Source organism: Perca fluviatilis, chromosome 7 (genome assembly GCF_010015445.1).
Source record: "Perca fluviatilis chromosome 7, GENO_Pfluv_1.0, whole genome shotgun sequence".
Taxonomy (NCBI): domain Eukaryota; kingdom Metazoa; phylum Chordata; class Actinopteri; order Perciformes; family Percidae; genus Perca; species Perca fluviatilis.
Window position 1 is genome coordinate 10681420 of NC_053118.1, and position 18624 is coordinate 10700043.

The 18624-nt window shown below is 42.9% G+C and overlaps 1 protein-coding gene across 3 annotated transcripts in view; it reads left to right on the forward strand.

Moving 5' to 3' along the window:
- Nucleotides 1-18624, forward strand: part of rspo2 (R-spondin 2) — a 66644-nt gene that overhangs the window by 18942 nt on the left and 29078 nt on the right. For all 3 annotated transcript variants that reach the window (XM_039807254.1, XM_039807253.1, XM_039807255.1), the window contains one exon: nucleotides 9131-9319. In XM_039807254.1, the coding sequence (XP_039663188.1) occupies nucleotides 9131-9319 (189 nt within the window). The remainder of the gene's footprint in view (nucleotides 1-9130; nucleotides 9320-18624) is intronic.

Consider the following 18624-nt stretch of genomic DNA (forward strand, 5'->3'; position numbering starts at 1 on the left):
TCATTCACTTGAAGGGACTATGTACCTTTGAGAGGAGAAATAACAAATGTTTCCTCTTACAAATTAGGATTTAAGTTAACAAGCAGTAAAACGCATCAATACATTGAGGTGCTGTCGCAGCCTTGGTCCGGTATGACCAGTAGCTTATGGTGGCTATGTTAGCTAATGTTAACAAACTAATAACGCTATCTGACAAACAGTATTGAGTCAGTTTGCTGACTTTATGACTTTTGTCTACGTTTGCGACTGTAACATAGCTTTTAGCTAGTAACAGTAGTAGGGTGAATTAACGGTGATTGGGACAGTTTGGGAATTTTCATCTTGTGTACGTTTTCTTGCCATTAATTTAAAGAATTTTTCCCAACACGTGATACATTTCTGTAATACTGAAGGTGTTAACGTTAGTTATCCATTTGCGGAGGAAAGAAGGTTTTATCACATTGCAAAGAGACGTGCCATACACTTTTGTGTAAACTGACCCAAAACCTTTTTTTATATAACATTTGGGTGATTAGTACAGCATATCTTATTATTGATTTAGACTAGTGTAAGCTAATTATTGCACAATTTAATTCGCAGTTTGATTTCCATTACCCCCTCCATTTCAGGGTCAACTTCCTGTTTGATGCTTGCCCTGCCCACCTAGGTGATGTAACACCAATGAGGGCATGCAATTTTGATTATGTGGTGTCACAGCTAGGGCGCAGCAAAAAAAAAGGTTTTATTTTCACTTATCAGGAGAGATAATGAACTCAATATAGTTATGCTGTCCCATTTTACCTTATGTCCCAATCACCCTTAATTCACCCTACTTTCTTTCCTAAACAGAAGTGTAGCATTTAGCCTTATCTTAAACTTGTTACCTTTTTTACACGTTTTAGAGATAGTCTGACTTATTGGATTTCTTGGATTTCTTGCTGAGAGTTTATATATATCTCTAATTCTCACATGAAAAGTTCAATACCACTCTCACATCTGTACGAAGACATTTCTTGCAGAGCCAGCAGTGGTTAGCTTAGCTTACCATAAAGACGGGAGACAGGAAAGCAGCTAGCATTGCTCTGTCCAAATTGAAAACAAAATCCGCCTATTAGCACCTCTGATTCTCACTGATTAACAGGTTATATCTTGATTGTTTAATCTGTACAAAAACCTTCATTTAAAAAATGACAGTTCACTGCTATACCAGCAGAGACTGCAGGCAGTTACTGCTCCCGAGAATGGCCTCGATCTTCTCATTGAACTCCAACTGAGCAAGAAATCAAATTAGCATATTTCCGAAGTATTCCTTTAACAACAAGCGCTTTGTTTGACGGTGATGTGGTCATCCAATGACTCAAATGTAGTTTTCTCACCTGCATGTGAACGTGTCTCAACCTGTTGAATCACACCAACGTAAATTACCTTGCGCTTCTGTTTTATTGTGTACTAAAAAGTGCAGCTTTAAATTGGCCCCCGTTTTCCAGTTGCCTGTTTGAACCGCGGCTGCCTGTTTTACCCATTCACTATGGAAACCGCCGCCCTTTCAAGTGAAGGTTCAAATCTCTGTGCTGCCCGCCTCGCCCGGTGGATCTGTGTCAGTTTAGCCAAACTATTATGTCTGACAGCAAATGTGTTTGCTCAGTCTCATGCTGCAAAATCATTATAAGCAGCAGGACTGTCCTGAATTATAAACATGTGCTTACAGTATGATCTGTTAAAGTAAACTGGAGGAAAAAAACCTAGATCCTAAAACCTGACTATTTCCAGCTGGAAAGGAGTCGGAGGCAAGTCCAACATATTTTCTGCTAAATTGGAACAGAAATGTGCCTTTAGCGTACAGGCCCGAAGTACCCCCTCTTACCCTCTTCTGTTTTTTCTCCACAATCTTTGAGCTAAGTGCAACTTCCAGTTCCTTGACAAATAAAGTCACGGGCCTGAAAAGCGGGCGGTTTGATTTCATTTTCCATGCACCAGCTTTTAACGAGCTCGAACAATGTTGAGATGTAACAACGGCTGGTGAACTCTGAGTGCGAGGGTTGACATTGTTTGCTCTGCTGCCTTTTACAGCTACACCGTGTAAGCCTGGATGGTTAGGGGGGGGTTTGAACAGAGATCCAGAAAGCCCCCGTTGCTTCTCACGGTTCAGTCCGCCTCCCGTCGGCCGGTGGCTGCGGTGCTGCTCTGTCCCGTATCTGCCCTTTCTCTCTGCCAAGCTTTCTCTTTTTCCTCTAAAGTGGAGCAGCAGTAAGCTTATACCATCATTTAGGGGGGGGGTGGACAATAAACAATAATTGTCTCAGTGCCACGAGGAAAGTGTGTAATTCTGTTGGTGGATGTGATGCTTTCCACATGAGAGCACATATCTTTTTGACCTGCTGCTGCTATGCAACTCCAAAACTTGAGGTTTGCCATCGCTGCCTCTTCATATGACATTTATAGTTAGTATCTATGTAGTGAATAACTTTTTTTGTCGTGTTACGTGATGAACCTTCTCATATAGACTGCACTGTAAGTGCCTTTACCAAACAATGGACAGTGTGGCTGCTGGTAAGTTGCATTCACAGGCTGTATTATTAGATTTACATACCAGGGGCCCTCGGAGAAATGGAGGCGAACTGTGAGAATAGAAACAGTTGTATTTTAATACAAGCTCTTGTCCTCCCTTCGCCGGGTTTGGAATTCACTGCTGCGTTATGATATTCATTGCCTCAAGTCTGCTGCACTTCCAGATCAACTTAGTAGTAAATCAAGACACAACTTTTATCCAGTTTGTATCCTGTGCTATCATTCTCCATTTTGTGTGGTTTGAAATGATGCGTGTCAAATAAACTAGGGTCACATCAGAACAACCATCTGAAATGCCTCTGTTTTATACCTCTGTGCCCCGTGGACACATTTCGGTTCATGTCTAATGCTCCAAATAACGTGACCATTTCACGTACTGCCATGAGACTGGGTTTGTTGGCTCAACTATGGGTGACCCGCTGCACTCACTTTGGGTTTTTACAGGGGAACGAAATCAATAATCCTTATAAAAGTAGGGGTAGCAGGTTAGAGAAGTTATGACTGGATGGGGTTTGGTCTCAAAGAAAATGTCGTCGATGCTCGCTGGAGCTGCTCATCGACAAGTCTGTGATAAATCGAAACACCTGAGAGGTGAGAAAGAGGCATGTATCCACTTTTTAAAAAAACATTTTTAATTTTAATACGGCAGACCACAAAGAATCCATCTGAAAGCAACATGAATGTGAATGTTTTAGGATTAGTTCATCCCATTTTGTCCATGGAAAGCTACTATTTGAATAAAAAATCCGATACGGTCCAGTTTGTACACCTTTGACATGATGGATGTGATAAAGTAGGTTTATATTATACTATATTTCTAATAATATAATGCATTTTCTTTGTTATTCTTTAGCATTATAATAAAATTGTCAAATTTAAGGAGCTGCAAATGGTTCCAAAGTATCCGTTTTCAGCAGCGCGGGCTCTAAAACGTTTTATTTTTTTCATCGAAGTCAGCTCACAAGAGCCCACATCAGTGAAACCGTACGTTAGAATGTCTTCTTGTTCTCATTTTAAAGTTCGGGGCTCTAAAAGAAACACAAAAATTATGTGCAATTTGCCTTGTTAGGGTTTCGGGTTGCAGCAAGTTGGAATGGGTCAATGTGAATGATTTCATGGGTAACGCTAGGTGAGTGGAAGGCAGGAAGTGAGACGGCTGTGGGATGGAACCCTCTGTATATGTGGAGGCTTTTGGCAGCCTCGAGCGCAGTCTGTCACGCTTGCTTTGGACTCATAAAAACGTACCTGAGACAGAGTTTGGGTTTCTGCTGGATCTTACTGCGGCCCTAATTGCTCCTGAGCTGCTTCAGAAAAAACCTCCCAGCAAGCCTGCGGCTGTAGAATGAAGGTGCTACGCTCCAAACATGCTGTCATTCTTCATGTTGTGAGCTTGACTGTTTTGCATAAATGAAAGAACAAACGTCACCTGAACATCCTAGATACTTATCAATGAATATCTGCAAGGCCGTTTCACTGAGTAATGCTATTTCATGGTCTTAATTGTGATGTTCTTATTAAAAATTGTCTCGGTGTTTGGGGAAGTAAACTTATTCACTTTTTTGGGGCGAAAGTTAGATGAGAAGATCCACACCACTCTCACGTCTATTGGCCTACATAGCTGACGCTAGCAGCCGGTTAGCTTATAGGATAAATACCAGGAACAGGGGAACAGCTAGCTTGACTCTGTTTAATGTAACGAAATCAGCCTACTAGCACCTCTTAAGCTCACTAAATAACATATTTCATGTTATTTGTTTAATATAAAAAAAAAAATTTCACGGAGCCAGGATGATTGTTTTCCTGTTTCTAGATTTTTTTTTCTAAGCTAAGCTAACAGGGGGCTGGCTGTGGCTTCATATTTTCACACGGGCATAAGGGTGGTATATCTTCTTCATCTAACTCGCGGCAAGAAAGCGGCCCAAAAAGTTGAAATATTCTTTTAAAACCTGCACAAAAATGTGTTGCACAAAATCATCCTCAGTCAAGCTGTCACAATATATTGTTGATGTGTGAGAAAGAACATAATGAAGGATCCTTCATGTGGTTCTTGTACAAGAGCAGCAGCTTTGTAGCAGCCCTCTGCCCTGTAGACATGACACATTGAGGCACTTATTAAGTCTTTGTGTTTAAAGGTTCTTGCAAAAGCTTCTTCAGTGATGTTCATATGGACCCTGGCTTTTGTAAATACAATACTTAAGGCTTAGAGGGATCCACAGTTAGCTGTCAGAAGTGGGAAGTGGATTTGTTTTGTTTCACGTAATATGTATTCTGTGGTTGAAACCGTAAACGGCATCGGTTTATCGTGCGCAGGGAGTGGCACTTCGAATGGCGTGCACGCTCCTCTACTGTCTCCAAAAACACGTATGGTAAACCTGGTATCTCTAATTTCACAATGGCCACTTCCTGCGTGGCTTTTCGATGTGTCTGGGTCGCTTTGGTTTCAACGTGACTGACAGAAGAAACGCTAGAAGAGCCGAGGCGTCACGTGATTTGCGGGGAAAGGAGAAGCCAGAGAGCGCAGTTCAACATGTGTCAAACGCCGTTATCAATCGGGAGGACTGGGTTTGGTTTGGTTTTTGTCTGCTGTTTGAGAAAAGAAGACAAATGAAACAATCTGCAAAAAAAAAAAAGCACATCCATAACTCAGAACACATTCCCCAGCACACTAAACACGATGGTCCTGCCAAATTAGGTTAAGCTGCAATGATCTATAGAGACTTCAGAACTAACACTTTACCCATTTCCCTTTGATTTTCTCCTCTTCAGTGCCACTTTAAAACATGGCTACTACATGCTTTGGCAAACTGTTTTCAATTTTCATGCCAATAAAGCACCCTGTGGTAAAGATTTTTAAGCCTCTTCCAAATACTTTTTTTCAACAGTCTCAGTTCTGCTGTAAAGACGCTACTCTTATATTTCTTCTAGTCTCAAAAATCATATTCACGTGTATATTCTTTAAGAATGGCTGAAACCTGCTGGCGGTCGACAGATTGGCGTAAAGTGCGCTAGACGTTATGCCGGTAGTGTAGGACGAGAGTTGGACAGCGCTGCTCCAGACACTGTGAATTGTGGCCTCCTTCCTGACATACCTGTGGCCTGAACCTCCAAACCTTTCCACAGAGACACACACACACACACACACACACACACACACACACACACACACACACACACACACAAACTAATCTCCCAAGATCAGCACCAAAAGAGTTTCTCTGCACCGTGTACAGCCTTTCCTTTCCCCCCTTTTTCCCTCCCAATCGTACGCTAATTCCAGGATGTGGGATCTGCTGCGTTCAAACGGCGCGTGATTATGTTGTCCTCAATCAGCGTGCGTTGCGAGATTAGCAACCAGCAAAACAAATGTTTGACAACAAAGAGTGAGCCGGCTTTTTTTGAGCCGGAGTCATAAAGAAACTTTTCAGTGACTGTAATGTCTCTGCTGATTGACTGGCCAATGATCTAAGATAACCACAGGCCCTGTCTTTATTTTTCTATTATTGTTAGGATAGTATTGTTAGCACTCTGTCAATAGTTGTAGAGTAGAGCACACTCATAACAGACTGGGGAAATAAGCTTTCCAGCTTCACAGTTCTTTGCTTTTGCCAAGTTGGCTTTCCCTTCCTGTCAGTGTTGTATTCAAGTTTGGCGAGGGCAGAGAGAGTAAATGTGACCAAGCTAATGTGAATGTCAGTTTGCTGTAAACACATCCAGACTGTATATTCTACAGAAATATATGTTTAAGTATGAGGTTAGGTCTAATGTTGCAGTTTAGTTTTACTGAATGGAAGGACTGACAGAATGAAATATGAGATATATTTTAGAAATTACGTTTGTGGTGTTACCTGAAACATTTTTAATACAGCTGCAACAGTTGTTTTTAAAAAAAAAAAAAAATCGACATTTACTATCGTTTTAATTTAATGTAAGTATTTAAATGTAAGTAGGCCTATTTCAATTTTATGTGTGATAATACATAAAAACGAACATATATAGCAAGCTATGAATGACTGCACATTATTTTAGCAATTCCTGCAAGGCATATGATTTAAAAACTATATCCTAAAATAAAAATAAAAAAACAGCTTTACATTTGACATGCTGTACTTAGTTAGAAGCCAGTTGTAAACTTGATAAACAGCTCCTGTGTCCACCAAGTAGAGCCAAGTGACTCTGAAGAAGCTGTACTGAATTGAGAGACAACCCGCATTGGCACAACTGAAATAGGAAATAATATCTTAGATATTGGATTGTCAGTTGAACATAAGACACAATTTTCCATCTGAGATTTGGAACAGCCAATTCTGTCTTTTCTCCTTCGTGTCTTATCGAGCGAGTGCCGACTGGAGATGAACAATCGCCGGTCTGTGTGATGAATAGGCTTGGAGCGCACTTCCCGGCGCTGCTGTGATCGATGGGGTGTCGCTGTAAACCTCATCCCTATAGACCATCAGAGACACATTCTGATTCGCACTTAATCTTACTTCCATCCACTCCGGCTTCAGGAGAATGAGTGTAGTTTGGCAGAGCAGGCATACCTCTCTGAAGACCGTCTCCCAGCACACCAACAAAAGAAATGAAAGAAGATGAGTCTGACATTCGCTGACTGATTTTTACATGATTACAAACTGATGCCTGCACTGGGCCCACTTAGCGCTCACGTTCGTCTGGGTGAATCTGTTCGGGAGAAATCTAATATGCTGATGAATCCACGGCCAGGAACGCATGCATGCTCTGCTTTGTCTCTCAGGGTTTGTCCACTTTGCTGCACAGTGTTTTATTAAGCGTTGTGGTAGGTCGCTCAGTTTGAGCGACGCTGTTACGCGGTCCCTGCTTGTGATATTTAAGACTTGGCTTAGCTCAGCTGAAGTGTCTCTCGTTTGGAGAGGTTGGATTCGCCCAAGGACATTTTCCTGTAAACGGGACGCTAAGGAGTTTACATTGAAAGTCACTTATTGTGGAATGGACTGTCTTGTTACTGGCTCCTTTGTCTTCCGCAGGCAACTCGAGCCGAGGCCAGAGCCACTGCGGTTTTTGGGGCTTTCATCGGCTGTCTCAACAAAATCGTTCAAGAGGCCAGCTCTGACCAGAATTAATGCAATATTCACATTCATAACCAATCAGCATTCGAACGGCGAGAGGGGAGCCAGAGTTTGTATGAATGACAAATTGTTGAATTGGACATATTTACTATGAGTTAGAGAACATCCTGCTGATATATCTATTATGGTTGTTTTGGTTTCATTCTTGTACTCGGCTTGTATTCTACTGGTCAGCCCTCCCACAGTTGAGTCTGTTGCCTCGAGTTCACCCTGTCTTTGTCATCAGGGGTAAAGTCCGGGTCATCCACACAAAGAGGGATGATACAACGATCTAAAAGAACTTTGCTTTTCTGTAACTAGTGCAGAATAAACAGCCTCCTCAACCACAATGTTAGATCCAGCTTCCAACGTGGCCGTAGCAAAAAACTAACCATAGCGCTTTAAACATTGCTACATTCTCTTCTGCCCTCTACACATGATGAGCTATATGCTCACTGTAGCATAACCCTAACCCTAACTGTAATTGGATTTACGTCACCATCATGGCACAAGGCAGCAGGAAACTGCCAGAAAAATTGAATAACAAAATGAGCCAAATGTGAATTTAACGCACCGTATTTAAATTTAGCATAAAAGTAGGTCAATAATTGTCCTTCAGAGCAAGAGATGGATTTCAATCTGAAGATCAATAAAGGATGGGTGCATTAAAACTTTCTTATCCTTTTTGGCGATCACTGGTCGCTTTCATGTTATGTCACGGTAGATGGTCATCTCGCATGTTGCTTATTTAAAGGTATATTGAGCACAGTGGTGAGGTGTAAAATGCAAGCATTGTGCAATGCCCAAGGTACCAATGCCAAGAGGTTTGGTATATTTGCTCTCTCGACAGGAAAACGGTGAAAATCATGCCAGTGTGTGTGCCTTAGCATAGTTTTTTGAAGCCAGATAGCTTGTAGGCTTTAATTTATTTCTAAGGCAACTTTTTGTCAATGTATAGTACGTACCATGCTCGAAAAAGAACAAGTTTATGCTGCGTGTCGTACAACCACATCTGAAGGCAAACGTGTTTAAAGCTGTTCTAAACAATCCATTCGAAAGGGTAAAAATTCTGCCATCATAGAGATTGGTGAGATATGATGATCAGTCAAATTCAGATAACTGCACACACTTTGGACAATCTTTCCTCAAAGGCATTCAAGCACTCAAACGGCACTCATTTGTACGTATGACATGTTTGTAAAGAATGAAAAAGAGGGAATGAAATACAAATTCTAATCTTGTTTTCTCACATGCGTACACCTGGCTACTCGCTGCATGAAGCTGGCATGCTTATCGGATTTTCGTTTCAGAAAGTTAAAAAAAATTGTTGGAGGGAGCCCCAAGTCAGCATCAAAAACGTGTGTGGAGGCAGGTGGTTTCAGATCGACCATTTAATGAGCACTTTGGTTCGAAGCATACTGACAGTGACACCTTTACGTATGTACTTCCATCTTTTTTAATCACCTTTGTTGTTTGTTTACTCTTCTGTGTTTGTCCTGCAGCTAGCTATGGAGCGTACCCCATCTGTAAAGGCTGCTCGGTGTGCTCCAGGGACAACGGCTGTGTGAACTGCCAGCCCAAACTCTTCCTGTTTTTGCGGAGAGAGAGGATGAGGCAGTATGGGGAGTGTCTTCACGACTGTCCAGCCGGATACTACGGCATGCGCAGCCCTGAACTCAACATGTGCTCCAGTAAGTACGATCAACTTTAACTCCCCAGTCTACCTCGCACTCCACCACCTACCCCTACCCCTCAATCTCCTACACCGCTCACTTTCCTCTCCTTTTCCTGAACAACCCCACCACTCCATTTTCCCCTTTTTCCCATAACACATGATTTATTGTCAACTATCCAGAGGAGACACACATACCTCACAATTTGAACGGCTCATCTGTTCACACAGGTGGATGTAAGTAGTGAAGCCTCGTGTTAGCAGTGTCTCCCTTGGGATTAAACAGTGAACTCCAGCTAGGATTAGCACTGTTTCTCATTTCTCTTGAACACTCCCTTTACACCTACAACACTAAACTTCCTACAGTCACGATGATGTTTGAAAGCATAAAACCCAGGTGCAAATGCAACCAAGATGCAGGCAAGATTCGGCCAAACCTACTCCAGAGACTTGTATCGTCACATTCAAATGTAAAAACCAGGCCTTTTGGCCATCATCTGAACTACAAAGATTATTAGATATTCGCATTCGAGCATGAAACTTCTTTTGTTGACTGCATGCAAGGGCTTGTGGGTTGAGACTTTCACCAGACAGTGTCATTTCTTGGCAGCCAAAAGTAGTTTTTGACTCTGAACAGAAAGCCAGTCACAACTGACGTGTCCAGACTCTTCACCGACAACCGTGCGTTCATTGAAGTTTGATAAGAAAAAAACCAAAACATTGTGTATGTCAGGAACTGTGATGAGCAACACAGGGGGCCCCCCCCAGGGGACCGTCCTCTTCCCCTTCCTGTTCACCACACAGAGTCAATGTGGCAAAATATGTGTCAAAGTATTGTGGTGCTGCAGAGACGTTCCAGCCTACAAATCATATCCTACAGACTAAAGAAAAAACATCCTTGCAGAAATTACGCTATAATAATTTAATTTAGAAAATTTTAAATTTTCCAATGAAAATGAGAACAGTGATATCGTGAATCATAGCGCAATCGCATATCAGTCAAAATAATCGCAATTAGATATTTTCTTCATATCGTGCAGCCCTACCCCTGTATCCATCAAGGGGAGGATGTTGAGGTGGCTCACTCCTATATTACCTCAGAGTGCACCTGGATGACAGGCTGCACAGAGGCCCTCTACAAGAAGAGTCAGAGCCAGCTCTACTTCCTGCGGTGGCTCATAGGCTTAAACGCCTACAACATCTGCAGCACGATGCTGCAGATGTTCTACCAGTCCGTGGTGGCCAGTGCCAATCTTCTATACTGCCATGTGCTAGGGACGGAGCGTGAGGGTGATGGACTTAACAAGCTAGTCCAGAGATTGGAGGAGGAGTTGAGCTGGATTCTCTGGAGGCGGTGACGGAGAACAGGATACTGTCCACGTTGGTTATCATCCTGAACAACGTCTCCCAACCCCTCCGCGACATAGTGGTTGAGAAGAGGAGCGTCATCAGCCAAAGACCTAAACCCCCAAGGTGTTCCACCGAGCGGCACATGGGGGGGGGGGGGTCATCCCTGCCTGCCTGTTTTAATTCATCCTCACAGAGAATGGACATCAGTGGACTGGCAGGCTGCTCGTGTCCCTCTGGACTCAATCAGTAACTGTAACTGGACTCACATTTACATTCTCTGCAACTTTTTGTACAAATAATTTTTAATAAGCACATCCAATGAATGAAGAGTTGTCCTCTGGGGATAAATAAAGTATCTGTCTATCTATCTGTCTATCTATCTGTCTATCTATCTATCTATCTATCTATCTATCTATCTATCTATCTATCTATCTATCTATCTATCTATCTATCTATCTATCTATATCATGTGTAGCAAAGCATTAACCCTTAACATTAGTAGTGTATTCATGAGGAAGGTGGACATGATCAAAAACTCACTTTTAATCACTTTGTTTCAGCGATAAAATCACATTAGATATTTTTCTAATATTCTCATTGTTACACATATTACTCCTGTGGTCTGTAGTCAAAGTCATTTTTTCACCATATGTTTTTGTGGAAAATACTGTTTTGGTTTTAATAACTTGAAACAGACCACCCCTTCGCTCTCACACACTCTAAATTATGGTTTATACTATTAAAAAAAACTCCAAACAATGACATCAAAAAATTGATGTGCTCTCATGATTCTCGTTAAAGAATAACTCTAAAATCCAATTAATGAAATGTCTCCCTCTCCTCGTCATGTAGCACCCCATTCTCATAACCTTATTTTAACATGGAATATGCTCAAAGAGAGAGAGCAAGAGTCTTTATAGCTTTACACCGAGCCCAAGGTGTTGGCTGAGTGTTTCATATAAAAAAACAGAGAGGAACTTGAACTCATTTGGTTCCCTGAGCCAAACTCCTGACAGACGCAAGCCCCAGAGGAGGCTGTCCGGACCTTTAGGCCCAATAATGCGAATATTTAGCAACCGCAGAAAGAAAACTGCTTAACCAATCACTGCCGACCTAGATGCAAGTACATCCGCTGGTCCATTTGATTTTGAAAATAAAAGCAAGTTAAAGCTGCACCAGCTAACTTTGGATGTTGGTAACTTATATGGTTTTAGAAAATGAATTCAATTCAATTTTATTTATAGTCTCAAATTACAACAGGAGTTATCTCAGGACACTCTACAGATAAAGTAGGTCTATACCACACTCTATGATTTACAAAGACCCAACAATTTCAATTTCCCACGAGCAAGCATTTGGACAGTGGCGGGGACAAACTTCCTTTTTACAGGCAGCAACCTCAGACAGACCCTGGCTCTAGGGGGGGTGGCCATCTGCCGCTGCCGCTTGGGACACAGAGACACTGTTGTAATTATAGCATTTGGCACGATGTGCCGTGGCACTTGTAGTAACAATACAGGTAATATAACTGACTAGAAATAATAGCTGTAGCAGTTCAGTACCCAGAAATCTGGCAATTTAATGGCATGAGCATGTTCATGTTAAGATGGACAAGCTGTGATTCTACATCAGTATTGGGTAGTAATGCATTAATTAGCACCTTGTCACAATGATGACTTTTTAAATGTAGCAGTGGAAGATGCATCCAACATAACAGTTGCTGATTCCACAAATGCTCGGTTACCTCGATATTTTGGGGGTAGGCTTGTTCCTTAGCTTACCAGGAATTAGATGAAGGGTTTATATCCTCTCTGTGCATTCAGTTGACCATTCCGTTAATTAGCTAGCAGGTGTGAGGATGTAGTTAGCCGCTAACAAGAAAAAATGCGCCTCCAGCTGGAAAACTTGTCTCATTTACGTGCTGCGTGCTCTTAGCTGGCATGCTAACTTTAGTCCCAGCAAGCCTACATTCAGGTATGGCTTGGTTTGGATCAGAGTTTTAGAGTGTGTGAACCCTGGTTTCACTGGGAGGTCGGGACTCACCCTATTTTTTATGACTCAGAGAATTGGAAAAGAAAGACATCTTGTTCTCTGGTACAATCCCCATGCTGGGTGAATTTTGACTTTAACTGATCCTGATGTGCGGCGAGTTAATCTGAATCTCTCTCCGTACAAACTGCTCATAGAACAACATCTTGTATTGTCACATAACATCAGATCTCAAAGTGAGACCTACTTTGATGTGATCGCTGCTTCAGTCATGGCACTCTAATCCAGTTTCCTATTTGAGCCTCATTCTCAGCTGCGCTCCGCATGTCATTTTCGCTGAACAGTTCACGTCCAACCTCCATAAGAGGATATTTTGGAAGCTAATTGTCGGGTCAGTGAATATTTTTTTGGGAATTGAAACAGGCAACTGGTACGCAAGAGCTCAAAGGCACGGTGGACAAATGAGGGTGAGGGGTTCTCCCCCGATGTGGTCAGAGCCGCTGGGTGCTCCTGGTTTCCAAAGAGGCCTGAAACGTGGCATTACGTCTCTGTTATCATGAGCTTTTTAAACACAGGTTCTGAAATCACTTAGGGAGCAGCTGCGTATTATTACCCCAGTTTGTCTATGTGATCTTATCTCATGCAAGAATATTTTTTGTGGACTGCCTGTGTAAAGGAAAACAAGCAAAGCAAGCAAGAGGCTTGTACACCCAGCCACTCGCTTGCTGAAACTTCACTTTCACTTTTTCTGAAGGGTCTCCTGAGGCTTGTGACAGAGAGAGCCATGGCTGGAGAGAAGGGATGAACTCACTCTTCTCTAGCAATATTATGGAGTTTGACGCAAGGCAAGTCACACAGATAGTTTGAGCGATAAGAAGCTTAAGGCCAGTGCACTATTATTATTGAAATGTACATATATAGGCCTAGATATATATAAACCTAACCCTAATTTTTTAACTTCCCAAACAGCATTTAAAGAACATTCTTAAGTATTTCTTTTCAGCACCATGGGTGGGCTGTTGCTTATCTTAGCATACACTGGGCCCCCTAAACTCTGGACAGGTCATCAGTTTATCGCTGGGCTAAATCATTAGCTGTGTGATATCTTCACCATTAACATTTGTTGCCAGTTGTTCGCCATGCGTTGAAGTAAGATGTCACAGTTCAGAGTGTAAGTAGGGGTGTCGTGATTTTGAATGGAAAAGATAAGCTTTCGACTTTGACTATTGAAATCAAGAGCAGGAAAGGTGAGTCCCCCAGTATTTTCTTTTCTCTCTGATTTTAAATCAACCTCCATTAGCTTATTTCTTTATAAGGTTAGTCCTCTAAAAGACCCACCAGTATGGGCATCACCCTTTAGGGGATAAACTGTGGCCCCTGAATTGGGACATAGGTATAGTTATCACAGTCTCACCTTAACTCACCTAAAAAATTTGATTCCAACCTGCGGCTCTTTGCTGCATGTCATTTCCCCTTCTCTCCCCTTTCATGCCCAAAAAATAATGTTAAAAACTTGAACAGAAAATGATGGCATATTGTACTTTTTTGTAATAAAGAGGTACAAAGAAAATGAAATATTGGATTATTTTCAGTTGTGCAATTTGCAAAGAAATCTGCGTTCATGCTGGTTTTGGTTAGAAAAACTTCAAAAAAGTTTATTGCATTCAGGACGTAAGATGTAAGGCTCACTGTTCTGGGGTTTTCTCTACACTGCAGAGAAAATAACTCCATAATTAGAGCCAACAACAATAGGAACTATACTTTCCGCAACATAACATAACTGGAAGCCCATTTACAGCTACACTTCAGCTGGACCTTCATAGAAGCCAGATTACTGAGATGTAGCAGTTTGTTAGCAATGCCTTTTTTTGTTGCATAATACCTTCCTGCATGTCCATATATTATGTTCCTGGGTCTCTGCTTTGTAAGAACTCCTTTCAGCAGCTAACAGACGTGTTGATATGAGCAATAAACCATATGCAGTAACCCAGTGTTATCCACAGGGGTTCTTATCAGCCGCCCAGAAGAGGCCCCACACCAGTGTCTGTGGGTGTCAACCCACTGCTCTGCAGGGAAGATTTGTAGCAACGGGCACACAGTGTGCTGCTTTATGTACAGCCAAATCTGTGTGAATGCGGTGCAGTCATGCTCTCGCCTCAGTCACATTTCATAATACCTCGGTTTTAACATACATTCCCAAGCCAAAGCGTATTCTGTCATTTTGTATCACACGCAAGCTCTCTGGCTGAAAGAATTATGAGCTGAAAGGCGACTATAAGAGCTGTCTTTTAAAAGTGAGAAAGTGTTGAGAGGGTCAGGCATTGGAGCAAGGCTGTATTCAAAACATCCTCCCTCAGGGTGTATTATGGACCCCCCACTGCTACACACACATACACACTCTAGCCACCAACCCAGTTGCCTTATCCCACTGCAGCGGACTTTAAAAAAACGCAGAAATCCCAGCTGTGTTCGCTGCCAACCAACAACCAGTCTGATCAAGGCCCGGGTTTGCCAATATCCTGGTGGTTTAAATATCACAGCTCCGTCAGTGCCAGCCTAATGTGCCACTAGGGACTGCTCTGTCAGAGGTAATTTCTTTGGATTGCCAATTGTGATTTATTTTTTACTGCATTTCTCGGACTGAGGAAATATGTTACTAAATCCCATTGTTGTATTTCCCGCTGCTTTGTCACATTAAATTAGGGCTGGAAGTAGATATGCCTTTTCCAAGATCGTTTTAGTTTTAAAGTACATCATGGGAAATTGTTGGGTTGGAGGCGGATAAGAGCCATTGTGGGCCTCAGCCAAATTGGTACCAAGGCTGTATAAAGCAACTAACATGGATTTTGCAACCTTTAGTTGGCAGCGCTGACAGCCTCTCCATGTCTCTCATTCAAGTTCTATCTTTCTCACTCTAATTCTGAGCTTGTGGGTATTTCAATTGCACAGTCTTACCAACAAAAAGACCAGTTGCTTTTGGCCTCTGAGCCTTACCATGAACATTTAATCTTCACAGCATTACTAACTGCTCTTTCACAATACAATGAATGGACCAAGCCCTGCCCCCAGGACATTGCAGCCAGATGCAGAGTTGAATCGGGTTATTTCTCACAACTCTAATTGTGCATGCTATAGTGTGAGTGGAAGGGCTGTCTTTGCTTGACCACTGTCTGAAGCTTGAGCTGTCTGTGTGTATGCTGGAGCTGGCTGAGCAGATACAGGAGCAGATCCTGGTATATCACAGACTGTGTTCCTTGGAGAGAAGAAGCTCGGATGGCCGCTGACACATCTGTCATCGCAGTTCTCTCTCTGGGAGATGCTGATCGACAGGAACACCAACTCTGCTTCACCTAGCTTTACGCTGGCGCGCGGAGGAGCACCCAGGTGGAAAAAACTGCGCTGAAAGAGTTGGGAAGAACATGGCAGCTCTGGCCTTTGCCATGAACTCCTGCCATTCCGCAGCTCCACATGACATGGCTGGGTGGCAGCGAGCAAGCCAAAGCTTCCATGTCAGCCAAACCCAGAGCCTAGAGAGTAGGTCAGAGCTGTTCGACTCAGCTTTGGAGGCAAAGGATGGAAAAATAGGGCTTGTTTTCCCCCTCACACTGCCAGGCCTTTTTACGACATGGACACTCCTGCTGCGCAACATTGCTTCTGGTTAGCTTTCTGGGGGAGGCTGAGGCTCTCTCAGTAGACTGATGATGAGGGGTCTCACAACCCACCTTCAGCTCAGATAACGTAAAAGACCCCGTCTGGAACAAGAGCGATTCATCCATCTTCACTTAATGATTGAGCACCCTTTCTTTACACGGTGAACATTCGTTTAAATAAATGGAGAGATTACACACGGTGCTGTCTGGCTGCGGAGGAACAGCAGTCGACTGAAGCTGACTTGAGGCTTTGAGAGTCTGTGATACAATCGGTGGGTTCCCTATCCAGACCACAGCTGAGGTACCAACTTCTGCCAAGAACGCGCCATTAGATCACGAGTGACAGTCATTTAGTGACTCATCTCTCAACTTCAAATGCACTTGACACGCAAACCACATACAATTCAAGTGTAAAGTCAAACAAACAACAAAAACAGTGATAGAGTTAATAGTACGTGTCCGCTGTCAAGCGTCATTTCCACACTTTCCATTCATTTCTATGTGCAATGCATTCTGGTAGCGTCGCGGGGACTTTGGAGAAGTGGGGCGTTCTCCTTCCGCTCCTCATTCGCATAAAGTTGAATCCGGGCTACTTTATGCAAATGAGGTGCAGGCAGCTCGGCTTAAAAACTCATGAAAATCTTAAAAACTGACCGTTGTGCATCTGAAATGAAGACGGATTCGGCAACTGCGTAGCCTATTTCTTGCATAAAATGTTTTCAGAAGCACATTTTTCTGAGACTTTTCCAAATGAGCCGCCATTATGATCCATTTTTAAATCCGGAGGCAGACATCCCCACGCGAAGCTCTCATCCAATCATGTGCAGCCATCGGGCGTCATAGGAGGGTGTAGGCCACTAGCGTGCAATGCTGGGAAGCAGGGCTATCCCTTCCGTGAAAATAAACAAAAAAAACCCCACATATTTGGACACGTACCATAACGGTGGTACTGTTCTTCACATCATGCATCCCTCCCACTTTACCCGCAGCTTCTGAAATTCCCCTCAGAGCTGAAATCTAAGGCTTTTCCTCTTGTGTTCATAATATAGCTCACGGCCAGAACCAGGACGGGAGATAATGATGATAATACGTTTAAGTCCCAGGAACAGCGGGCCTTCAATGGGATCTAATGACCTCATTATTTCTCATTAGTCTCCCTGAGGCACCTAGATGAAGATTTTAAAGGTGGTCCAGAGGTTAATCCTCCAGGGAGATTGAACCCGCTCCCCTGTATCAGTTTCTGGAGCTGCTGGACGAGCAGCCTAACCGCCGACTTGGCCATTGATCAGTGTGGGAGCTTCTCCAGTGTCGCAGATAGCCCACGCTGTCCCAGATAACCTTTTTTTTTTTTTGCCAGATAACTGGACAGAGGGATGAATGTCCGTCATAGTGATCCCTTCCTACCCACCTCGTTCTCTGATGACCCTCTGACCCTCCAGCTTTGCCTCCCTGCATTCTAATTCCCATGGAGCTGGAGCCGCATTCATGTGTCATCCACCTCATCCATCTCACAGGGTGACATTATTACAGAACGTTCGATTTAGAAAACGACATTTCCGGGGCATTTGCACACTTGCCTTACATCTGAAACCGACAGTGATGTTCGAATCAAAAACCTTGTCAAGTGCTACTGCTGCTGCAAGGATACCGTTTTTCAGACATCTGCGTTGCTCCTAGTTACTGTCAGTAACTGAGGGTTGCACAATAGCCCTAGTGCTTGAAAGTACTGCCAGATGTTCTTGTGCTCCACTCTTCCTCTTTTATTTTTTGTTTGGGAGCTCAAAGTCTCTCAGGTGATGACAGGCCTGGGAAGTGTGAACGGTAAACGACAGCTTTGTGCTTTCCAAATAGCTTGGTGATTAATTGGCCTGCTCTTTGTATTGGGTTTGTCTCGTATCACCCAAAACAAAGAGGATAAGAGCTAAAAAACAATACGCCAATATACCTCCCTTAGACTCACACATGCAACACCAAAATCTCCACAGCACTCCAGTGAGGTTCAAGACGTATGTCGAGATGTGAGATTAAATTGAGCAAAATATAATACCTAGATGCGATAAATAATATCAGATGATTAAATGAATAACATGATGTGAGAACACAGGAAATTACCAAAGAGATCAGCAGTTTATGGTCAGTGTATCTACGGTTTTCAGAATGTGGAGTACAGCTTCATTGCAGAGTGGGTCTATCTCCAGCCATATCTGATTGGTATGTGTGTGTTTCTGTGTGTGTGTGTGTGTGTGTCCATGATTTGTTTAGACTGGTCGGGAAAGCGTGAGACCAGAGTGAGTGGGCAGAGGCCATACTTTAGGGTTCAAAGTGAAGCGGGGAG